The sequence below is a fragment of the Pseudoliparis swirei genome, chromosome 3, assembly GCF_029220125.1.
Source record: "Pseudoliparis swirei isolate HS2019 ecotype Mariana Trench chromosome 3, NWPU_hadal_v1, whole genome shotgun sequence".
Lineage (NCBI taxonomy): Eukaryota > Metazoa > Chordata > Actinopteri > Perciformes > Liparidae > Pseudoliparis > Pseudoliparis swirei.
The window spans coordinates 9,740,052-9,763,764 of NC_079390.1; the positions used below are offsets into that span (position 1 = coordinate 9,740,052).

At 42.1% G+C, this 23,713-nt stretch overlaps 4 protein-coding genes across 5 annotated transcripts; 2 read left to right on the plus strand and 2 right to left on the minus strand.

Annotated features, from left to right (window-relative positions):
- Positions 1 to 2,137: 2,137 nt before the first annotated feature.
- Positions 2,138 to 9,805, plus strand: LOC130190552 (ras-related protein Rab-6A). 2 transcript variants are annotated; one of them, XM_056410021.1, is made up of 8 exons: positions 2,138 to 2,468; positions 4,765 to 4,823; positions 4,944 to 4,997; positions 5,651 to 5,756; positions 6,016 to 6,127; positions 7,074 to 7,167; positions 8,055 to 8,121; positions 8,405 to 9,805. In XM_056410021.1, exons 1-8 carry the CDS (start codon positions 2,399 to 2,401, stop codon positions 8,467 to 8,469), a joined length of 627 nt encoding a protein of 208 aa, XP_056265996.1. In that variant the 5' UTR covers positions 2,138 to 2,398; the 3' UTR covers positions 8,470 to 9,805. The 2 variants fall into 2 exon arrangements, with proteins under 2 accessions (XP_056265996.1, XP_056265988.1); XM_056410013.1 differs by lacking the exon at positions 7,074 to 7,167 and adding an exon at positions 6,538 to 6,631 and having other exon boundaries at positions 2,144 to 2,468.
- Positions 9,806 to 13,458: 3,653 nt separating this feature from the next.
- Positions 13,459 to 16,404, plus strand: dnajb13 (DnaJ heat shock protein family (Hsp40) member B13). The gene is made up of 8 exons (XM_056411592.1): positions 13,459 to 13,686; positions 13,782 to 13,885; positions 13,998 to 14,159; positions 14,241 to 14,389; positions 14,485 to 14,598; positions 15,746 to 15,859; positions 15,943 to 16,019; positions 16,248 to 16,404. Exons 1-8 carry the CDS (start codon positions 13,619 to 13,621, stop codon positions 16,402 to 16,404), a joined length of 945 nt encoding a protein of 314 aa, XP_056267567.1. The 5' UTR covers positions 13,459 to 13,618.
- A 78-nt stretch (positions 16,405 to 16,482) lies between these two features.
- LOC130191690 (mitochondrial uncoupling protein 2-like) lies at positions 16,483 to 19,257 on the minus strand. The gene is made up of 4 exons (XM_056411351.1): positions 17,432 to 19,257; positions 17,168 to 17,277; positions 16,886 to 17,066; positions 16,483 to 16,714 (listed from the first exon to the last, which is right to left on the minus strand). The coding sequence occupies exons 1-4, from the start codon at positions 17,590 to 17,592 to the stop codon at positions 16,600 to 16,602; spliced, it is 567 nt and encodes a 188-aa protein (XP_056267326.1). The 5' UTR covers positions 17,593 to 19,257; the 3' UTR covers positions 16,483 to 16,599.
- Positions 19,258 to 19,347: 90 nt separating this feature from the next.
- Positions 19,348 to 22,320, minus strand: LOC130191873 (dicarboxylate carrier SLC25A8-like). The gene is made up of 7 exons (XM_056411593.1): positions 22,242 to 22,320; positions 21,573 to 21,748; positions 21,255 to 21,462; positions 20,965 to 21,162; positions 20,497 to 20,598; positions 20,207 to 20,387; positions 19,348 to 20,112 (listed from the first exon to the last, which is right to left on the minus strand). Exons 2-7 carry the CDS (start codon positions 21,696 to 21,698, stop codon positions 19,998 to 20,000), a joined length of 930 nt encoding a protein of 309 aa, XP_056267568.1. The 5' UTR covers positions 21,699 to 21,748; positions 22,242 to 22,320; the 3' UTR covers positions 19,348 to 19,997.
- Between the last annotated feature and the right edge of the window lie 1,393 nt (positions 22,321 to 23,713).

Consider the following 23,713-nt stretch of genomic DNA (forward strand, 5'->3'; position numbering starts at 1 on the left):
ATGAAGCAGAGGAATAAAGTCCCCTTGCAAGTTGCCACAGGCCTTCGACCTTCGAGACAGCAGCTGTCCGGTGAACTGGAGGTCATAAGAAATTATATGGGAAGCTGCATTGAGTCCTGTAAACATTACAGATGTCAATTTTAAAACGTGTCTGACAGAACCTTCCCTTTCAAACCTATGATGCTACACACAACTGGGATCTTATTTCGTTCACATAGATGATTAAGCCAGTTGGCTTGATGTTGACAGATTACCAGCCAACCTCCCAAATATAAGACATGTGCACGTTTCACTGACGTCTCTGAAAAGTCTTCCCTGAACTGAAAACAACCTGCAAGATGTTTGCCTTGTATTCTTAGGTGAGTTTGTGTCCAAACATAAGCATTCCTGACTCGTGTTAGGCCTATATACAGGACTGTCTCAGAAAATTAGAATATTGTGATAAAGTTCTTTATTTTCTGTAATGCAATTAAAAAAACAAAAATGTCATGCATTCTGGATTCATTACAAATCAACTGAAATATTGCAAGCCTTTTATTCTTTTAATATTGCTGATTATGGCTTACAGCTTAAGAAAACTCTAAAATCCTATCTCATAACATTTTAATATTTCCTCAGACCAAGTAAAAAAAAGATTTATAACAGCTGAGTGTTTGTCAAGGCTCAGGAAACCCTTGCAGGTGTTTCGAGTTAATTAGACAATTCAAGTGATTTGTTTAATACCCTACTAGTATACTTTTTCATGATATTCTAATATTTAGAGATAGGATATTTGAGTTTTCTTAAGCTGTAAGCCATAATCAGCAATAAATCAGAATAAAAGGCTTGCAATATTTCAGTTGATTTGTAATGAATCCAGAAGGCATGACATTTTTGTTTATTTAATTGCATTACAGAAAATAAAGAACTTCATCACAATATTCTAATTTTCTGAGACAGTCCTGTATATATATATATATATATATAATTGTTAGCCTACAAAAGTAATGCACATACATTATAAGTAAATTAAATGTCAAATCAAGTCAGTAACAAGCTACAACTGGGGGAGTGGGGGGGCTTAATGTAAATTAGTAAATTGATGAATTTCAGTACTAAGAGGAAATATAAGACCAACATGGCTGTGGTATGAACTCCATGTGAAATACTGATGCAAAAATTATACTAACAATTTTTAGAATGTAATTTCCGTCTCATGGGACCAAAGATGAGCGAGATAATCATCATAAGTTGCTTGTTCGGTGAGACATAGGCGGTGGGGTGAGTCCGCCCTCTGGCGGGCAAACCACGACATGACACTCTCCATTCAGGCAGCTTCTCTCGGTTGGGCCTTTCGCCTTCTGTTGGACCACGACGCGTCCCGCTGAGGAAACAGAGGCGCTCTATTAGTCAATCCTTGTCCGTCAGCGTTACATTACTCAGGAAGTCGCTTCTCCGCATGGCTACACCCTGTCTGTCACGATGTGTTTCCTCCACCAGAAGAGGGCAGCATAACAATATGGCGGACTAACTAACAGTGTGAACTTTGCGTGTGAAGAAGAAGGAGAAGAAGCAGAAGAAGAAGAAACAGAAAATGGCAGCATAGTTGGGATGTAGGGGGAACAGGAAGACATCTGTATGCTGTGCAGAGGGAAGTTGGCAAAGGGAGGCCAGCTAGAAGAAGCACCGTAGAAGAACACATAGCAACCAGACTGAGGATTGGGCACACAAGGCTGAACAAAACAATGCATCTAGTAAATAAACACCCAACAGGACTATGTGAGCACTGTCAAGTACCAGAATCTGTAGAACATATAATTTGTCATTGTCAGAAATACACACTTGAGCGACACATGTTGAAGAGGAAGCTGGGAGTGGAGGAACTAGATCTAACAGATGCGTTCAAATTGGGGGCAGGACAGGTATTACAATATTTGAAAGAAACAGGATTAAGCAATAGAATTTAAAGCACTGACATTTTTGAATCTCCCTTTTGTTTTGTTTGTTTTATTGATTTTGTTTTGTGGGTATTTTGTTGGGTTTGGTTTTGTAAGGGGATAGGGTACTCTGGTCCACACTCCACAACAGTAGGTGGCGGAAATGCACCGTTCACTGGATGCCATCCGCCTAAACATTTAAAAAGAAGAAGAAACAGAAGAAGGGTAGCCCAGGGTGGCTAGATAGAGGTCCAGACATGCCAGAGCACTGACAGGAATGCGAACTTGTCCGCAGTAGTTAGGGAGTTATCAAGAAGTGTATGTGAGCTTAGAGGAAGGATTGTAGAGCACGAAACCACCCCAGGCGGGCCGTGTTGAGGGCTGTCGAACCGGTGAACCGGAACCGAGCCCAGAGCTTTGATATCGGACATTAGCTGGTTAGCTGGAGAGCTCCCAACAAGTACCGTCAGTTTCATCCAGTCATGTCTGCGGCCGGGGACTTCGGGAACCCTTTAAGGAAATTTAAATTGGTGTTTCTCGGGGAACAGAGCGGTAAGTGCTGCGTACACGTGAATAAAGTTGCCCGGATGTCGAGCCGGTGTGATGCTCTGCGGGAGAGTTAACGCTAAGTCCAGTGAGCTGACTAACACCAGAGTTTGATGGCTTCGGCGATTAGCTGAGCTAACACTAGCCGCGTGACGCCACACTTGTTGTAGCGCTGAGACACTTTGACCTGTAACTGGACGCGTGTCCACTTCATGGAGACGCACTGCATCTTCTCCCTGACATGATACGTCACGTCTGGGTAAACGGTGTGTTTCCTTGTTGGCTAACTTCCGTGGCGAGCTGGGTTGAGACAGATAGATGGATAGTTTATTATCACGGAGGTAGAGTCCGCTAACGTTAGTAGAAAGCTACTAGTGTCATTTAAGATAAAGTACACTAGTGTATAATATAGTAACGTAAAGTAGAATTGGAAGTACTTAAATATACATTAACACCGGTTGTATTTTCTCTTCGTAATACTCAAGTGGAGGCTGCAGGTACACCCACGTTACATACCGACTGTACAGCTGTGTTCAGAAAAAGGCTGTACATGAAACGGTCAGATATCTGTGCTGGGGGCTCTTCTGCAGGAAATAGATGCATCCCAATTCTCAAACCTGTCCAGTAGCATTCCTGCCCTCTCCCGACTCATGTCCCCCCTTTCCCAGCTAAGCCGAACACAGGGTGTGTTTGTACTCGAGGAGAACGAGTGGGGCAGGGAGTGTAGCCATACTTAACAATCATGTGTCTGTTAACAGAGGTAAAGGTGTGGGCTTGTTAATTGTGTAGTGCAACGCCTTGCAGGCTTTCTGCTTCTCCCACAGCTGTGTGTTACTGTTTTGCATGCCAACACAAAGCTCACAGTGTAAGCTGCATGTAGGGCTGCTTGTTGCATTAGTTTGCCCAGATCCCACTTCACTCCAGATACAGAGGATAATGGATCAACTTGAGGTATCTGCTGATGCAAAGCATTAATATGATACCGTCTCATTCCACATGTAAAATCAGTGTACTGCACTGCATGATGTCGCATTTTTGTGCGATAAGAGACGGGATCATACTTGTTTACATCCTCCTTTCATTGAAAGACACATGCAAATGATTATGGTATTATTTTTGCTGTGATCTGTACCATGACAATATGTCATTTGACATGGGATTTTGACCATTTGGATATTGCAGAAGGTCATATTGCAGCGTGCAGCCCTGAAAATGAAGCCATTCACTGTTGTGCGGCTTAAGCACGTTGGTGACCCGCTGTGAAAGTTTGAATAGAAATAAAAGTGGAATTGTATCTAGTGCATGAAGGAACTGTACCTTATAGTGATCCATCACTTATTGCCTGACATTATCCAATCTGCCAAATAAGGCTTGATAGTGATTGGCACATCCCGAGTGTGGAAACGGGATACGGATGTGTAACATGCTGACAATGTGTGCTCTGCCAGTGATTATTTGTTCACGGTATTGTTTCCTGTAATATGACTCTCCGCTCCCATCAGGAAAGCCCGACTGTGTTTGTGTCGCCGTGTGTGATCAGCTGGGGCTCCTTGTAAACAGCTGTGTTGGCTTTGGCCATGTCATCATCACCGGACTCAAAGTGTAACTGATAATGTAACACGAGCACGGTGAAGCAGGCCGGGGAGTCGAGTGCTCAAAGCATCCGTATGAGTAATAATGGATGTGTAATAATGTGTTATGGAATAAACCATTTTACAGGTAACATGTTTAGAGCAGAGACGTGGAGCACCACAAATCATGTACATGTCAGTGCAGGGCTGAGCACAGCAGGGGAACACATTCAAGAAGGGAAATACACGGGGCGCCTGGTTCACAACTGGACGTGTCTCTTGACATTTCCTAATCCTCCAAATTCTACAGATAACTGCGTCACACCTTTTGAATGTACAACACTTGGAGCATAGATTTAACGACAGTTGCATGATGCGCTGCTTCCAGCTTCAGTCCATTATAAGTGACAACGCTGCATTTCTGTGTTCTATTGTTACAAACTGAATATTTGGGGATTTTTAAATGTATAGCTTTTTTTTTTTTATATATCAATAAGTAGACTTTGCCTTGGGCTCGGCCACAGTGTAAATGGCATTTTACTATTTGTTGACATTTTATAGAGGAAACAATCTGAAAAAAATGGATTAATCAACGATAAGTTAGTTGCAGCCCTAGACTCATGATAGCGATATGTATTTGGTTATGTTGAATAAGAACTTGTTAACAAACAAAACTGAAGTAGAAGTATGATCATGGCACTAACCGCACTTTGTTTCTGTTTGTTTTTTAGTTGGAAAGACGTCGCTGATCACCAGGTTCATGTATGACAGCTTCGACAACACTTACCAAGTGAGACGAATACATCCACCGGATTTAATCACATTTGATGATGTCCATAATATTCTAAAATCAAACATGACTGGATTGCATAAGGTTCTGTATATTAAACTACTTGTCACCCATTTTCAGGCCACAATAGGAATAGATTTCCTGTCGAAAACAATGTACCTTGAAGACCGAACAGTAAGTTTCATTTTTTTTGACAAGGCGTGGTTAATCCGTCATTGGTTGTTGGATGTTCTTGTCTTCGTCCAGATTGGGAATATTCTCTTCGTGGCTGCAGCGTTTCAGTGCAAGTTATATCAAGGGAGACTCGGAGGCTGATTTCTGACATTATTTTATGTTGCGCTTTTCTTTCCTCAATAATTCTTTCATGTTCTCTCTGACACGCACACACAGTATTTGTACTGCCTCCCAAGTCTGAGTCGGAGGCCGTGCCCCCCGGGCCGTCCCTTTCTATGTGTGCTTCTCCCCTCAACACAAGTTTTCTTCCTCTCCTTTGTACCCCTCATCTATTGTCTTCATTCCTGTTTTGAAATGAAACACCTTACTTGATCAAGAGAGGAGGGTTGACTACAAGTGAAGGATGATTATTTACCCCCTCCCCCCCAGGCCCAGACAGCTTGCTCTTGCTGGTGGTCATTCACTACCTGCATGCAGTACGTTCTCTTAGAACTCCCCTTATCGTTTCCCATTCGTCTAACTTTATTCAGTTTTTCTTTTCAATTTGCTTTTTGTAACTTACCTCCATTTTTTGTTCTTGCTTTATTTTCATCCATTTTGTTTTTGTTTTTCTCTTCTTTTGTGTTTCCTCCCATCCCCTCCCTGCCCCACAGATCCGGTTGCAGTTGTGGGACACGGCGGGGCAGGAGCGGTTTCGTAGCCTCATCCCGAGCTACATCCGAGACTCTGCTGCTGCTGTCGTCGTGTATGACATCACAAGTAGGTGGATCACCTGTGCACTCTGGTGATGATGCCACTCTTGCCTTCTTTAACGTTCATGAGTGTTCAGATCCACTTGAACGCTTGCTTCTGCTGATAAATTATTTATTTATTTTTAATTGTAATAAATCATCATGCTTGGTTAAGATGTGAACTCTTCTTCCTTCCTGTCACAAAGTTGCCCGTTTTCACAGCTGCGGCTTTTCACCTCCTGAACACTGATGCCCCGCTTCCCGTTTCTCCTTCTTCTCTCTTTCAGATGTCAACTCCTTCCAGCAAACAACTAAATGGATTGATGATGTGAGAACGGAGAGAGGAAGTGATGTCATTATCATGTTGGTGGGAAACAAGACAGACCTTGCAGACAAAAGGTAATCTGTCCTTCCTTCCTCCTGCTTCTGTGTAAGTGGGTCTTCTCCATTAAGAGCTCACTAATGAAGTCATTGATTGTTGCTGCTTGCCTATCAATACAGAGTTCCTCCGCCCTTTACTGAGGCAGAGCAAGTTATCTCTGCCCTTTTGTAGATGTCAAAGCTCTCATTGACTTTTTAGAATACGATATACCCTCTTTCTCTTTCTTTCAACCCCCATTGTCTGAAGAATTGCTTATCTAATCTTTAACAGATCAAGCGCATAGATATATTGATAGTTGCCAGCTGAGATGTTTGATATTTTTGCTCTGAAAGTGTTTACTGTGTGATCCACTTGATCTATCCATCTAATGAAGTAAGTTGTACAATGTCTTTCGCTGTGAATCTCTTAACCCCCTTATCTACCGCAGGCAAGTATCTATTGAAGAGGGTGAGAGGAAAGCCAAAGAACTAAATGTAATATTTATTGAGACTAGTGCGAAAGCGGGCTACAACGTAAAGCAGGTAAGAATGTGTGTGATCCGTGCTCTGTCGTCCTGCTGCGAATGCTGCCACCTGTGCTCCACCTACGAAGTTCGCCTGCCACAGCCAGAGGTCAAATGTTGGGGGAATTGCTTCTTTTTTTTATGAAGATCTTAAAGAGTCATCTTAAAATAATTTAGATCTTCTAAAATATCTATTTACCCTCCGATGTAAATAAAGCCATCTGCCCCTGTTGCGGGACATTGAACAGCCGGAGGTTTTACTTTAGACTGGACAACTTTTGGTCTCGAGCTCAGATGGCAGTAGCATCGGGAAGGGGCACAGCTTGTTGGTCCACTTCAATGTAATCACAGTCTGTATTCTCTTCCCCCCCCCCCCCCCCGTCTTTGTTGTCTGTGGCGGACGTGTGCGTGTCCCTGTTGGTGTTTGTGTGTTGTGGCCGATTACTCGTGGCTCATCGCAGACAGATAACCACAGAGGAGGGAGAGCAGAGAGCGAAAGAGATGAATGTTCTGTTTATTGAAACGAGTGCAAAGACAGGCTACAATGTCAAACAGGTAGAGCGTGTGCCGCATTGTGTGTGTGTGTTCATAGTGCTCATGCGCTCTTCTGATTGGCTTATATTTGACATAGGCATGTGTGCGTAAAGGTGTGCTTTAATATTTGGCATCCTTTGTTTGCAAGTGACGTGTGTGGATTTGTTGTCAAGCTCTCTCACCTACGAGAAGCAACGATGTGTATTGCCACCTTTTGATCATATGGCCCTCGAGGTGGGTCAGTGCTTGAAAACCAATGGGCCCTTTTCACATGTGGCAGGTCTTTGCAGGGTCAACACAGTGTAATTGATCATCTTTATCTCCACCCTGGTCCATTCAGTTGGACCTACAGGCTGGAATGTCTGTGATGTGCTAAAAATAAAAAGAATGGGTCCATTATTAATTTGATAAATTAAACCTGTGTTTGCCTGCTACGGTGCATCTAATGTGAAAACGACCTTTGCCCCGACACGGATTAGCACATTAGCAGTTGTTGTTGCATGTGTCTAAAGTCTGGTCCTATGTTATGCTCCTTCGTGTGGCATGTTGAGCATCACCATGCATTCAACACTGTCCCTGTTTTAAGGAACCATTTGGATCCATCAAGCACTTCAAGTCTGCCACGCTTTATCGATTGAAGGTCTCAGTGAGGCACAGTTACACCCTCTATTCAAGACACTCCTGCTGTGCAGTGGTTCATAAACATGCTGCTAAATTCAAATCAACTTTGGAGAAAGCTCCGGTGGCTGTCTTCCTCCGTGCGAGCGTCAAACGAACCGTATGCCAAATCATGTCATGGGAATGTACACACAGTGCTCTCTCGATGTGTTCCTGTGCTTCTGTCGTGATTTAAGTATGAAGTATATTTCCTTCTCTGACGGACTACATCTGGTTCTCTTTCCCTCCAGCTGTTCCGGCGTGTTGCAGCAGCCCTCCCTGGCATGGATAGCACACAGGACAAGAGTAAAGAGGACAGTATCCTTTGTGTATATGTACACAGTGTCATGACAGAGAGGGGGGGGGGGGGTCTCATCATCGCTCTTTTACGTCGCGTCATGGGGTCAAATCTCCTGCAGCAGTGGGACCGCTCACCGTTGCTGTTCAACACACGTGACCCTGCAGATGTATTTGTCTAGTCGGGGCACATAATGTGCTGTAAAGCAGTTGTGGAGTTGAGGTTGGTTCTAACAACCTCTTGTGTACATTTAAGAGTCGCATTTTCCTTTTCTGTGCCGTTCCTTAACTCTTAACCCTTCAGTGATCACCATACAGCTGGAGAAGCCACCAGAGCAACCCGTCAACGATGCAAGCTGTTCCTGCTAATGCCAGTTTATGTCATGCTTGATATTTCTCTCCTGGCTTTTTAATCAAACCCAGTTGTTCTTTCTGTATCTGTACCTTTCACTGCACCCATTTCTGTTCCCCCGCCTGAAAGAGCTCAGACACTACATCCGTTATACTTGACATTGGGACAAAATTGCTCTGAAACGGCTCTCTAGAAGTCATGAATCACTCACAGTGAATATTTGCACTGTAACACACAGATGATAAAACTCTATTCACGGCTGTTGGCTGTCATTTGAAACAGAAGTCACAGTGCTGTTATCTAAAGATGACAAACTGGAGACAAATGTGTTTCAAGAGTGAGATTATTCTAAGAGTTCAATATTGCGTTAAGCTTAATACGCACAATGTGGGAGTTGTGCGCACTTGTCAGTAAACATAATTTCCACTGTTGCAGGATTCATACACAAATATGTTCTGTCTTTGAAATGTCTGGAATAATTAGTGGAAAGGTTGCAACGTTGTGTTCAAGTGAATCAATTGGAGCATCTTTTAAAAGCAGTGTGCTTCGTGGTGCCTGGACCTGCAGTCACAGTTCTCCCAACATGCACCAGCAAGACATGACAAGTAAACACCGTCACACATCACCGCACGGTCTGAGACCAGCACAAACACATGACACCTACTGCAAGAGCCACACTATCACGACCACATCACCACCCTTCTCCTCATCCCACACGTTGATTATCGGTTATATTTACCGTGGCTTCCATTTTCGATTACCTTTTTATTTTAATAGGTTAATTATTTTCTAAAGACTACAGATATCATAGATTAAAACTTTCTTTGAAGATGGTGTTTGAGAAGGATGTTCTCATATATTATGTCATAATCATAAAACCCACTAAACATTAGATATGGAGATATATGGCTGTTGGAGGACCTCCTCAGCTTTGGGTTTATATAGTTAAGTTTGGTATGTTTGAACACTTTAATGGTTGTTTTTTTGTTAATTTGTTGGTATTGATCTTTTGTTAGTGATTATTCTACATGCGTATTTAATCCACAATGACTTGTAATATTTATTTCAATTGGGTTCATACTCCTTTTTTTTTTTTTGGCTGTTAATGTCTACATCTTTGGGTGCACGTCCTGAATCGCTAATATAATATGAATCCATCTGGAACACCTTTTAGCAGAAGGAGCAGAGAGCCTGTTGTGTTCTCTTAACGGGCAATTAGATTTTACTGATGATCCAGTGCAATTTTTGTGTGAATTTATATGGAGGAGAATCTGATTTGTATAGCATAGTAGCCCCTAACGTTTCTGTCTGGAATGCTTTTAAATGAAAAAATAAAAATACACTTGTCACTTCTGCTGGAATTCATCAATGTCTTATTGACGTCCTTAAGCTTTACATCTTTTAAAATCTAAATTATAAATCAAAGGTTAAATACTCAGAGTATTACAGGGATCTTGAGCTGTAAATCTTCAGCCCATCACTTGAAAGTAAAGGTTCACTTTGTATTATGTAGTGGAAACTACATACAAATAATAAATAAATCCAACACGTTTTCTACAGCAGCTTCCACGCAGGTGTAAAGACTAAGTTTAAATGTGACTTAAGAGGCTGAACAGTATTTACTCATCTGCTGCGACCTTACAACAATAAGCAAACACTAAACCAGAACTGCGTTGTATTTGTATAACTTAAATACAGAAATCGAATATGTTTTGGGTTTTTATTCAACGGTGTGGATCCCTAATCTCGGAAGAGTTGCAAGAATATGACCAATCGTGTTCCAGCAATGAATGCATGTCCCCGCGAGAGCAAGGGCGTAGGTTTGGTCTCAGGTAGGGACACTAATAATAAATATTACAATTATTTAATAAGAAACGTTCTGCTAATATACAGTCACAGTATATTATATATCCAATCTAAATATATATATATAAAAACGTTTACCAGTTGGTAGTGACAAAAGAAATTAGATAATTTTAACCCTCCTGTTACCTTCAAATTTACTAACATCTTTTACCCTTGCGGTCAATTTGACCCCAGCAATTAAAACCAACAGAAAATGATTAGAATTAATATTGTTTCCCAAGTTTAAGTGTCAGGTACTTTCTGTTTGTTTGTTGACCCCCTAAATAGCCCTTTAAATAAATAAAAAAGTTCGTATTTTTGTTTTACACAGTGAAAAACAGCCTGGGGTCAAATTGACCCCAAAGAACACCGATGGGTACAAGTTGTGTGCAGGACATTGAAAACATATCATGTGAATTTGATGTTTTCCCAGTTGTCCCCAATAAATTAGGAAATGTCATGAAATATGAAGCAAACCAAATTATGTCTATCATTTTTTTAGAGACGTTAAACATCGAATGGGGTTAAATTGACCCCAAAGGTAATAGGAGGGTTAAATAAAAATACTTTTATTTTGACAGTGCCATGCCTCCTGCTGTGTTTTATCCATTGCACTTAGTTGAGGGTGAGCGGTTGTTTTCTCCAATGCATTTGTTGTTACAACATGACGGTGTGCTTTACTTGCTTGATGGCGATTAAATCTTTCAATGACATTTTTCAAACAGAAAGCTGGGTCATTCATTTTTTTCCAGAGTGGTCTTTTTGATGCTTTTGATGAAAGAACTTCGGATACCTCTTCATTTTTGGTGGCAACAGTATCAATGCTGACACCAAACGAAATACATATATGAGGCTTTATTATTTATTATTAGCAGATAGAAATGTTGGATCAGAGTCAGATTCATCTCAATCCAGTTCTCAATATTTAGCGTAATACTTGCGAGGTCTCTAGATAATTTATCGATTATGCTTAATAACAACATAAATAAGACCAGATTAATTGACTGGATTTACACAGTTTCTATTTGAAGGCCTTTTTTTTGGTTATGTTTTTAGCTTCTGATCCCAATATTGATATCAGCACAGGGTCTGCTTTAACAAAACTCAAGATGCCTTCCACAAGTTAAAGAAACCAACAGGGAAAGAAGTGTTTAGGTAAAGATGTTATGCCACCAGTAGAGGTCATGCCACAGACCTGACACCTGACTGACGCCACCACACGCTTGACACAGATCAGTGCCCCAAGGAGGAGCTCCGCCTTCCTGCAGACGGCTGCAGTGAAGGAAGTGTTTACAGCCAAAAGGGAAAGATGTTATGATCCAACAATAATAGAGCTCAAGCCATCCCTTACAGCGGGGGAAACAAGGACACATACGGGTTTGTTGAAATGGCAATACATAAACAATATTAATTTAATTCGCCATATTTCCCAATTAACTATCGATTCGAATTGATAAAATGCACATGATAATTAGTATTTATTTTCTATTGATCTCAGGATTAATTTTTGTATAAATTTTTTAAAAGTAATTTCTGAAAAAAGAGAAAAAGAGATGAAGGAAACCTCGAGCACAGATAGGCGACAACGAATTTAGGAGACACATTATCTTCATTTGTATGTCCTTCTCTTGAGTTCATTATAAAGGTAATATTGTTGCGACCCTGGGTCAGGAACGGGGCGGGATGCAGGGCGGATCCGCCCGTATCCGCCAATATTCTCTGTGTGCGTCGTGGCGGATAAAAGCCCAGCCAGGCGTGCGTGATCCGGCACTGAACCCCGCCCCGCTGCGCTGCTGAGTAGTAGGTGCGGAAAGCCTCCGCGTCAGCGAAGCCCGAGCTGGCCACCGCGTTCCAGGAGCTCGGCGTGAACACGAGCCCCTGTCCGAACCTCGTTCTCTGGGGCGTAAGTTTGCGGCTGAAAAGGCGGCGGGGCGCCGCCCCTGACAGCGAGCTCGACAGTCCCCGTGTCGCTGGCTGCGCTGCAGTGTGCACAGGGAGGAAACGCGGAGGCGTTAACCGTCGTTTATTTTTTTGCCTGCACAAACACATAGGCGCCGCGCGTATGTATGCGAATATAGAAGCGCGTCCGTCGTCAACCGCGGACCACTCTCTCCACAGCGGCTCCCTCGCCTCGACGCAGAACTACACTCCGCGCCGCCGTGTCAGAAAAAAAAGGTCTTAAAGGGCTGTCGCTGATGCCGTGCCTGCAAATCACCACTCCCCCCACTGTCGGCACGGGCGTGGGGCCCCTCCGCTTCCGCCATGGGCGATACTTGGTGTTTGCCTTTGCCCTTGCGTGGTGTCTCACGCTGATTGACATAAGCGCCTCCGGCCGCCGCCCGCCTCCTCCTGCCTGTAAGCGGGCCGCCGACGTCACAGCTAAACGCCTCCGCTCTGGCTCGTGCATGCCCGGTCCGTCCCTCTGCCGTAGCGGGGTCTGTGAGCTTCCCAGCCGCGTTACCACTAGGTAGTATTTTTGCAGCGATGAATCCCCTGGCGATGGACGATGTGCCTCACGTGGGCATGGCCATCCATATCATACAACTGCCTAGCATAGCGAGTTTAGCAGGAATGACCTGCTCCCCCTGTGTTACCACTTCAGTCCAGTCCGTGCACACTGTTGCTCAAAAAAAGGGAAAAAGTCAATTAAGGTCACGGAATGCTCTCTCTTCCACTCCACTTGATTCAGACATTTAAAATCACGGGGGCAAACAAAGCTGTCAATTTGGAAGTTAATTGATGGACTTGTTGTGTAAATATTGATGGACCTGCTGTGCTTCGTCTCCACATTATAAATTTTGAAACAGAGCAGCTATAAAAAAAAAATAGAGATTTTACATCAAATATGGAAACATCAAGTGTTATACAACTGTCCTGCTGGTGATGTCCTCGGGTAATCTGGCCCGCATCAATCGCGCACCCTTTGGTGGAGCTATACTACATACTAAAGCTCAAAAACCAAAAACCTGAAAATAAGCTACGAGCCGTTGTCTTGCTTATTTCCGTTTATTCGGGGGCAATACACAGGCTACTAAACAACAGTCAACCCCGTTAAACATTATACTCGGTCTCTCTCGGACATAGACTCCTCTCCACAGGCAAGTAACACCAAACAACAACATCCCTCTTCACTCGCTCTGACAATCCCAAGTACGCTCATGTGTCCAACCCCCGGGAGAGTATCATGCTGTTACCATGGAGACCAAACACTTGCGGCTACGCTTGTCGAGTCTGGTTATTTTAAGACTGCCGTTGCGTCGGGACACATTGAACTTTGCTTTAATTTGTTAACCTAGTTAGTTTCGAGATTGTACCTCCATCATGGTTGGCGATTACTACAAGACGCTGGATATAAACCGAAACGCCACAGACGCAGATATAAAAAAGGCGTACGTTTTATAAAACTAACCACCGATATAAAATAGGTCACACGTTCACTAAAACGTTTGTGTTTACTGCCAGTTTTCCTCTTTTACAAAACTAGATATCGACGTCTTGCATTGAAGTTTCATCCGAGCAGCAACAGAGAAACTGGAAGCACCGAGACATTCTGTCAACTGGGTGAAGCCTACGACGTGTTGAGCGACCGTGAGTAGCCTCCAACAGGGAGGGTCGACCTGGTCTGGAAAAGTCTTTTAACCGGTGTTCACAACATGGAGACTTGCGAGTCTCCAACAATAACCTGTGTTCTCTGTGACAGCTCGTAAAAAAGCAACCTATGACAAGTTTGGTGAGGATGGCCTGACAGGTGGTATCCCACCTGAGTTCGGCAGCAGTGGAGCCTGGTCATCTAAGTATGTCTACCATGGGAAGCCAGAGAAAACATTCAGAGATTTTTTTGGAGGCGACAACCCGTTTGCAGGTGAGAGAAACGGGCCGTACGCTGAAGGTGCTTATTCAAATGACGTGCTAATTATCTTAACTAAAGAGTATTCTTTCCCAGACTTCTTAACAAACGATACACCGCTTCAGTTCGGCGGCCTGCAACCAGGAGCGGTGAAGACACAAGGTCCTCAAATTGAGAGAGACCTTCATTTGTCCCTGGATGATCTCTTCCACGGATGCTCAAAACACATTAAGATATCTCACAGGGTAAGAGCTATTGTACTTGAGATGACTATTTTCTTACATCCCACAGCTTATTCATTCATTTTGTTCCTTTCTTTTTTGTCTGATTTGTTTACCAGGTTATGAATGAGGATGGACACACGTCTGGTATCAAAGACAAGATCCTGGCTATAAATGTGAAGCCTGGATGGAAAGAAGGCACAAGAATCATTTTCCCTAAAGAGGGAGATCAGGTAAAAGAACAATACATCACCATTTCCTATTGATTTTTAAAACAGCTGTAATAATGGTCACTGATAACTATATGCTGTAATACTTTCATGGGGATGTTACCTGTTATACTAGTTATTCTTCTCCACTCAGCAATGGCTGCCTTTGTGAGAACGGTCAGAAGAAAGGGTTGAGAAAGAGTGATTTGTAATGGTTTCACTAGTTTGGTTCAGGTTAGCTCAAGTTGTTCTGGTTGAGGCGAGGATGTGTTATTTTGGATAAAAGCAGTAAGGCTGGGGTCATCGTCTGCATGGTTCCTCTATTGATTTGACTAATGCAACCTTTCTTTGAAGAAAGTGTGTTAAGGTCTGAGTTCTTGCTTGCAGCGCTGTCCCTGGTGCTGATTTATCAAACACTTTAGAGCTGATTTCTGTGGTATTTCTCAGCGAATCGGACTTCTTTATATACCACCATAGCTTTGAGATGGTATGGGATGAATCATAAAGTGGGTACTAATTTGCTTAATACTGAATGTGTTTTTTAGCAATTCTCAATGTTTTTTGTAATTATCTTTAGTGAATAAGTGATTATGTTGATGAAACATGACTGGAAACCTGCCTAGCTGTTGACCACAGAATGCAAGACTGGATATATTTATTAGGGGAAGATAACCGAAAATAATGCTTAAATATGAACAGCTAAGAAAATAATCGTTTTAAGGGGTTATAATTACCTTCACATTGATAATGCGGAAGGTTATGTTTTGATCGCCGTGTATTTATTTATTTATTTATTTGTATGCGTGTTATTCGCGTAACAAAAATAGTTTTCAACCGAATCGCATGAAATTTGGTGGGATGATTGGTTATTATCCGGGGACCAATTGATTCGATTTTGGGATCGATCGGGTCAAAGGTCAAGGTCAAGGTCATGAAAAGGTCAAAATCTTCTTTTTACCATAGCACAGTCAATTTCTATCCAATTGGCAATTTATGCCAACATGTTCATAATTCAATGCCCAATCTTGTGATATGCGAAGGTATGCGCTCTACCGAGTGCCCGTTCTAGTTTCCACTATGTCTGATGCAATGCCTCGGCTGATCTCGTTCAAGGTGCTCACACATGCTTATATGAATACAACCCACGTTGTAATTAGTGACTTGTTTTTAGGGACCAAACTGCATCCCCGGAGATATTGTATTCATCGTGCGACAGACGAGTCATTCCCTATTTGTACGTCAACACAATGACCTCATCTACAAGGCCCAAATCACTCTGCAGATGGTAAGTGGTGTTAACGGAAGGCAGATTCATTATTGGTCTTAAAGATGTGGTTTAAGCCGAACAACACTGAACCTTTCCCACAGGCCTTGATTGGGTTCTCTGTGGATGTGCAGACACTAGATGGCAGGCTCATCAGTATTCCCGTCAATGACATCGTGCAGTAAGTGGAATGCTATATAACTGAAATTCATGTGTTGTCATCCTATTAATTTGACACTCTCAAAGCTGATTTAAACATAAAGATCAAAATAGAGAGAGCTGATCATAAGAAATTGAAGCCCTTTATATAAACAGTGCACTGATATTACGAAGACATTTCTTGATAAATAATTGTTTTAGGTTTGTGCATGTTCATCAATTACCGTTTTCCTATCTCTGATTGTTTCAGCCCTTCCTACCACAAAGTGGTGACTGGAGAGGGAATGCCGCTGTCCCAGGATCCTGAACGGAGGGGAAACCTCATCATTACTTTTGACATCCAGTTTCCCAAGAAGCTCTCCGCCGACAGAAAGTATCTGATCAAACACGCTCTCACTTTTAAATAGTCAACAAATTGAAATACATGCGTTGCTATCCTGTGACTTATCGATAATGTGGTCATGTGAGAGAGAGAGAGCGAGAGAGAGACTTATCAACACAGTTTGGATAACTTTTACATTTAGAGTTGAAATATACACAAGGAGGCAACAAAATGTAAATAAATGTGTAAACAACATCCGCTTTCTCACAGAAAGTAATGGTTACGGTATTGCTGTGAAGTTGTGATTCGCTGCCATTATGGCTCGTTTCAGCTGCTCGTATGTCACAAACATCACCACGTTCCACGAGCCCAGGCGTAGGAAAGATGGCATGAACCTCAAGCGGGGAAAAAACAGAAAAACAAAATGATCAATTGCCACTCGTTCATATTAACAGCTGTTTTGTACATTTGATTTACAACCCTGTTCTCTCTTCACCCTACTTTATAAATGTTTGATTTATATCCTCATCAATCCTCTCAATATTGTCCACCCAGTCAATGCTTACCCTTTATAAAAGGCCAGCGGCCCCTCTTTGGTCATCATGGCAGCAGCACAATTGAGGACACTGCTGTACTGGCCAAGAGCAGCGTTCATATATCTTGTCTTGACCACATCCACCGGAGACGCAGTCACTGTTGTGCACAGCCCAGCCCCAAAGGCTGATGCAAAGTGGCAGGGCAGATTATCTGTGGAGCAAAAGATGAACGTTACTGCTCGAAAAGAGAAGACCACCGGGACGTAATGGCGTGCCTCTCCATCATATATCCATCTGCAGCCATTGTTTTACCTGTCAGGGGAGTGGACTTAAGGAGTGTATCCTTGAACAAGTCGTATGTCACCAGCTCAGTGCAGTTGACAATTGCATTTCGTGCAATGTTTGGAGCTGTACCTGCGTGATGATGAAAAAGGTTTGTTTAAAAAAATGAAAGGAGATGCTTTAATAGCTCTCCTTGTATCTGTGCAAGATCAGAAGTCATAATAGATGAGGATAAGACAGGATGGGGCACTGTTCCATACAGAATAATCACATACGTACGTGCACATTCAATACCGAAATGTGATGTGTCGATGGGAAATAACTTTGATATTTGCAACAAGCTTGTTTACCTGAAGCCTCACTTTGGCCGTGTCCAGGGGAAAGGTGAGTAGGTCAGCGATGCAGCCTGCAGCTCCTGCTCCTACAAACTTCACAGCAGGTCCAAATCCAACCATCTTACAGAATTATTTTGATCAATAAATGGATTGAAGAGTGGCCGATTAGTAATGTAGACAGGACAAGACGCTCCTGCAAAATCTGAAAAAGATAGACCCCAATTCATCCCAATGTAATGAATGGAAAAGTGCCCTGATCTATTGTGTGGCTTATTCAACACCTCCGTTAAGCAAAAGAAACATCCAAAAGAAACAGTTTCAGTGATGCTAAATGAAACACAGCTGTTCAGTACATACTGTGCAGACAGGGACATGCTGGGCCCACATGAGCTCAAAACACATTGCACTTTTTTTATTTAAAGTGTGAGTTTTGGTTATGAATTCTTACCTTTAATGGGGCAGTTTAGGAAAGAACCATTCAGGATTCTCTAAAGGCATATCTCTGGCTGAACTTTGTCCCAGCTATCATTTGGTTTCCTTGTTTTTCCATAGAAGATTTTTCAGAAGTGATGAGCCTTAAAATCATCGTCCAAATCCTGAAAAAAAACACAGAAATAAGGTTAAAAAACAACTGCATCGAAGGTGTACAACAATAGTATCAATGTGCACATAATACACACTTATACCGTTACTTCAGTTGTAGGAGTTAACATGCCTCTCTAGGTGACAATAGCCCAATGAATCGTTGAATGGCCAGGATGCAGTGGTGTGGCGAAGAAAAACGCCTCTTTAAATACTTCCCTGTTCTTGTTACATCATAGCATGTGTTGCTGGATGGGCCCCACTCCCACTACATCTTTATGGTCTGCCTGCTGGAAGACTGTAAACATGCCTGTGTGACGAACAGCCTCCGGTTGTGTGTGCCTGATTCTGTATGTGCTTGAAAGATATTTAATCTTCGTCCCCTTGACTTCACAATCAAGCGTCCTCTTTATTGTGTCCTCGGACCGACGGCGACGTCACAACAAACCGTAAAAAGCATATTGTGATTTATACACCAGGCTCAATGTATTGAGAGTTGAATGTTTCAGGAAAATAAAGCGTTGCATTGCAAAATTAGATTCTCTAACTCGCTAATAGAAGTTTCGTTACGACAGTTATCCGTGTGAAGGTCTGTACATGAGATTATAGTACAGGCAGCAGAGATAAATTAAATGCTGTGTCATGCTGATTCTCCAAGAACGCATTGAACTGCAACCACTAAATGTGATCCTTATGTTCAGGCCCTTTCTCTCTTCACAGCCTCTTTTTTTAAGGATGTGAAACACAACCTCTTACTGCAATGACTGATGTATGGGGCTATATAAAGCAATGCAGCGTGTACTCTCTAAGATATTAGTCAGAAGTTATCTTATTTCACAACTCTGCTTTCGGGGCACCTTCTACTGAAAAGTTGAGTTGAGTGAATCTTTTGTCAGACTATCTTTTGTGTTGTGAACACAAACACTCCTCCAATCTGAAATAGCCTACTACTAATGATAAGAAGATATAAGTCAGTTCAATATGCAGCTCTTCTAAACATGTTAAGCTGCTGGTATGTTTATTACTTGGGTTATGGAGAAGCATAGTTCTGGAAATGAATTCATATTTGCTTGACAAAGACATGATTTGAGGCCATGTTTGGCTGTCTATTGTCTTTTCCAAATCATTATATTGTTCATTAAATATCAATTGAATTGTGATCATTTGATAGCAATTTCTCTTACTGGATGATTTAAAATTATAATATGTGAAATACACCCTGTGTAGACTCATTTGCCTTGAAGATTTTGAAAATACTGAATAGTGTCCCACTTACAGTAAATCCCTAGGAAAAAAATGGCACTTTATTTATTCATTTTAGCATCATTTGTTACTGTTTGTAACATATTAACAACTCATCGACCAGCAATAAATCATGCTATTTACAATGAGCAGCACATTGATTTACCCTGATCGCATATACAAACAATGGTAAACATTGTAAACCATAACACGGAAAGCAACATCAGGAACATAGAAATGGTCACTGTTTAGTCTGTGCAAGACTATATGTGTCATGGAAATCCTAATCTGAATAACAAATACATTTACACAGTAACATTCTTCACATTATCTCACAGTTCATTCTTGTAAACGTCCATCTTCAAAGCTGAACAAGGTGTTAGTAGCCTGTATAAAGTATGTGGAAGAGAGATCAAACATACAGTAACCCTGTGCAAATACATTTTCACATCCGTCCTACACTCCTGAATAATCATTTTTAAAAGCACAAAACGTCTCTTCATACTTAAATCCCTAAATCATTCTGGTATTGCAACGATGCCCTCAGAGTCTGTTTATTTGGGAAGTCGAAGAGCTTCATCTCGCTGCCACGAGTCTTCCTCACATCTTTTTCCAACCCTGGGTCACCTCAGCATCCCGGTGAAGGTGAGGCCAATGTGTCTGTGCGGTCGCATCTAAAGAAAGAGTCTGACAAGCGGAGGTCAAAACGGTGACTCCCAGTGCTGTTGTCCTTTGGTCATACCTCTTTTAATTTGTTCATATGTCACAAACATCACAATGTTCCACGACCCCAGTCGTAGGAAAGAAGGCGTGAACCTAAAGGAGAAAAGGAAAAGGAAAGTAAGGAAGTGTCACAAAAAGGTTGCTGCATTATTGTGGTGTGGTTCACTGCTCATATGCGCGTGTTTACCCTTTATAGAAGGCGGTGGGTCCTTCCTTCCTCAACATGGTGAGAGCACAGCTGATGGAGCTCTTGTACTTGCCGTCTGGCGAATTCATGAACCGCGTTTTGACGACATCCACAGGGGAAGCCACTATTGTTGTGCAGAAGCCGGCACTAAAGGCAGCAGTGAAGTGGCACGGCAGGTTGTCTACAGGAGAAAAGAAGCTGAATCAAATGCTTCAACAGTATTTGGATGCATAAGAAATTTAAATCATATTTTCAGTTTCTGCAATATTGTCTTTGCTTTAACACCGCACCTGTCATTAGGTCATACTTCAGGATGAGTTCTTTGATCATGTCATAGGTCACCAGCTCTGTGCAGTTTACGATGGCATTACGGGTGATGTTGGGCAAACAACCTTAAAAAAAAAGAAAAAAAGGTGGACGGTTATAATACCATGATAGGAAATATATATTTATATATATATACATATATATATATACATATATATATGTATATATATATACATATACAGTCAGGTCCATACATATTTGGACATTGACACAATTTTCATCATATTGGCTCTGTACACCACCTCAATGGATTTTGAATGAAACAATCACAATGTGCTTTAAGAGCAGACTTTCATCTTTAATGTGAGGGTCTTTACATCCACATCAGGTGAACGGTGTAGGAATTTCAACATTTTAATACTTGGTTGCAAATCCTTTGCAGTCAATCGCTTTTTTATATAAATATATATTTAATGTAACATGACAAGCACCTTTCCAAAGTCCCCGTACTCCCTCATCTCGGGCAATCGTCTTGTAGGCCTCCATGGTGCTGTTGTATCTCCTCCCACCATTAGCCAAGCGCACCTGGGCTTGGAAACGCACCTTCACCACATCTGTTGGTTGTGCAAAAGCCACGGCCATGGCTCCTGTGGTACATGCCGCCAACAGCCGAGTAACAATCCCAGCACCTGCGCAGCAGTGTTTTAGTCACAATGAAGCAATGGTAAAGAAGCCACCTGGTTCCTATACGACACAATGATACTCAGGTTGTGCAACTCACTCTCAGTGCCTCGAGTGTAGAATTGCTTCATGGAGTCGTAAAGGCCAATTCGTACCGAGGCAAAGCTCATCTGCCTTTGGAGTCCTGCCACTAGTCCGTTGTACAGACTCCTGGGCCCCTCTGTGCGCACCATGGTGGTGATGGTGCCAAACACTCCCCGATACTTCAATGCACTGGCCCCTTTAAGATTCTGAGACTCTCCCTGAAGCTGGACAGAAACATTACATTCAATGAATGCTAACAGCAGGTTAAGACAAGTCTTTATAAAAACACATTTGGGGCACAATCTGAAGTTAAACTGTGTCTCCTGCTTCTAACCTGTAGTCTGACTTTTGCGGTATCCAATGGAAAGGTGATGAGGTCAGCAATGCAGCCCGCCGCGCCAGCACCGAAGAACTTCACCGCCGCAGAGGGCACCGCGTCTTTGGGCTTGATGCCAACCATTTCTACGTCTAGGTTGATGAATCGAAAAATCTGCACTTCCCCCGGGAGCCCTGTGTATATCAAACAACACACGTAAAAGGAAGTCATCACTCAGCTCAAGACAGACACACACAGAATCTCACAACATCCACATACCTACATTAACTGTGGTAAAAACATGATTGTACTTGCGTGTACAAAAATATATCTTCATGCTAAACATTGTTCATGCCCGTAAGCTTCAAGTTTCTTTGAGTACTCTGGAATTTGGAGGCGTTTCTGTTATGGAAATGCTTTGGGCCATAACCGCTGTTTGAGGGGAGTCACTCAGCATACCGCCACTCACTTCAAAAACAAACATTTATCATTTACTGGTCATCCTAGGAGAATTTGTATTGTTGGTTTCACATATTTCATTAACAGCTGTATCCTTATGATAGCTGAGTAATACAGTGTAACTGAAGCAGAGACACAAAACATTTTTGAGTTCAAGCTCTTTTTTCCATTGGTATTTTTCATTGGTCATGAAAGTAATTGTTTAAGAATTACTGTGTGAGAGTTTACCGAGATAGTTTTCCAGGAAAGTTATAATCCAGCACAGAGAAAGAATATACAGTCCTTTCGGCAGTTAGTCCCTCCTGTGTCCTCGTCCCATGCTGTGTGATTTGTGTTGCAGGATAAGCAGACGCTGCTGATTATATAAGCACCTTTTGCACATGACTGCTGGAAAGCATGACCAGTTTTTCCCACCTGTTATGTATATCTCATGTTTACCAGCCTGCGGGACACAGACGGATATCTGAGCACTTGTTGATCTGTTCCTAACAGTGTCATCGAGGCGTCCTGGCATGGACTCATACACTACAAGCACATATTTCATTGAGAATATTTTCACATTTATTTTTTAAACGTGAAAATATTTGGAATGTATTTATCAGCTTTAAACCCAGACCTTAAAGTGTATTTAACACTACATAAAATGTGTAGATAGCAGCTCATATTACTCCAGTGACATCAAGGAACATATCTCATGTTTCTATTGGTTGATATAAGTGGCCAATCAGACAGAGAGGCCGGTCTGAATTCCCTAAATGCTTTCATGGGGCATTTCACTAGCTGACAAGAGCTCTATAGTGGATAACTTTTGTCCTACTTCCTTTCCTTGGAGTCAGTGCCCCGCGCGTAATAAAAGACTAGTTGAGGAGATTTAGGAATGCCCTCGTCCCTCCTCCCTGCAAATAATAAAGTAACAAAATGTTCCAGGCAAAGGAACAGCCATGCTCCTCAGCCAATCCATACGGGGAACGAGGGTGGGTGGATGCACTCTGCATCTGTATGTCATCATTCTAGCCATTAGCATCTGTCCAGGCGAGCAGACATCTCGCAATGAGAGGACGAGATGTTTCAAAGAAAGGGTTAGAAAGGGCAGACACTTTGTGAGGCGGGTGTTGGAGTGCTGCGTGTGCATGTCTCCACACATGTGACTTTCCATGGAAGCTTTATTTCAGGCTCCAGCTTACGTCATAGGGTTGACTGTGCAAAACTGTCTCCTCTGATCTAATGTTTCACCTGCTGCTTCATGTGCCAAAACCTCCCGACTATTTCTTCACACTGTGATATGCATACCGTTTGTTCCCCGTTTACTGATGCTTAACCTGACTACCTTAATGCTGCATGTGTCTCAATAATGTTAAGACTTTAATGTGTAGAGGTCAAATTATTTTCATTATATATAGTTCTTATTTCAATTATTAGTAATAGTGTTCTTCTTAAATGAAACATACAGTAGAAATTCCTGAAGTGAGTGAAATATAGAACGAAAACGTGTAAATACATTGTTTGGACAAAGAGATTAAAGGCACTCATTATTTTTTTCTTTAATTATCCAATTTGCAAGGCAATTATGGGATATAGTTAATCTCAATACTGGTTAAGAAGAGGAGGTGAGGGGCTTTTAACATCTGCTTTCTTGACCCTAAATGCAGTTTACACAGAACACAACCTTTAAGCTGTCCTGTCAGACCAGTAAACAAGTT

Excerpts from the sequence above, each read along its gene's own strand:
- LOC130190552 (XM_056410021.1), top strand. The coding sequence starts at position 2,399 with ATGTCTGCGGCCGGGGACTTCGGGAACCCTTTAAGGAAATTTAAATTG. Across the intron at positions 2,469-4,764 it reads GTTTCTCGGGGAACAGAGCG|TTGGAAAGACGTCGCTGATC; the intron begins GTAAGTGCTGCG and ends TTTGTTTTTTAG. Across the intron at positions 4,824-4,943 it reads GCTTCGACAACACTTACCAA|GCCACAATAGGAATAGATTT; the intron begins GTGAGACGAATA and ends ACCCATTTTCAG.
- dnajb13 (XM_056411592.1), top strand. The coding sequence starts at position 13,619 with ATGGTTGGCGATTACTACAAGACGCTGGATATAAACCGAAACGCCACA. Across the intron at positions 14,390-14,484 it reads ACATTAAGATATCTCACAGG|GTTATGAATGAGGATGGACA; the intron begins GTAAGAGCTATT and ends TTTGTTTACCAG. Across the intron at positions 15,860-15,942 it reads CCCAAATCACTCTGCAGATG|GCCTTGATTGGGTTCTCTGT; the intron begins GTAAGTGGTGTT and ends CCTTTCCCACAG.
- LOC130191690 (XM_056411351.1), bottom strand. The coding sequence starts at position 17,592 with ATGGTTGGATTTGGACCTGCTGTGAAGTTTGTAGGAGCAGGAGCTGCA. Across the intron at positions 17,067-17,167 it reads TAAGTCCACTCCCCTGACAG|ATAATCTGCCCTGCCACTTT; the intron begins GTAAAACAATGG and ends TTTGCTCCACAG. Across the intron at positions 16,715-16,885 it reads CCGCTGGCCTTTTATAAAGG|GTTCATGCCATCTTTCCTAC; the intron begins GTAAGCATTGAC and ends TCCCCGCTTGAG.
- LOC130191873 (XM_056411593.1), bottom strand. The coding sequence starts at position 21,698 with ATGGTTGGCATCAAGCCCAAAGACGCGGTGCCCTCTGCGGCGGTGAAG. Across the intron at positions 21,463-21,572 it reads CCGCAAAAGTCAGACTACAG|CTTCAGGGAGAGTCTCAGAA; the intron begins GTTAGAAGCAGG and ends GTTTCTGTCCAG. Across the intron at positions 20,113-20,206 it reads CCCACCGCCTTCTATAAAGG|GTTCACGCCTTCTTTCCTAC; the intron begins GTAAACACGCGC and ends TTTCTCCTTTAG.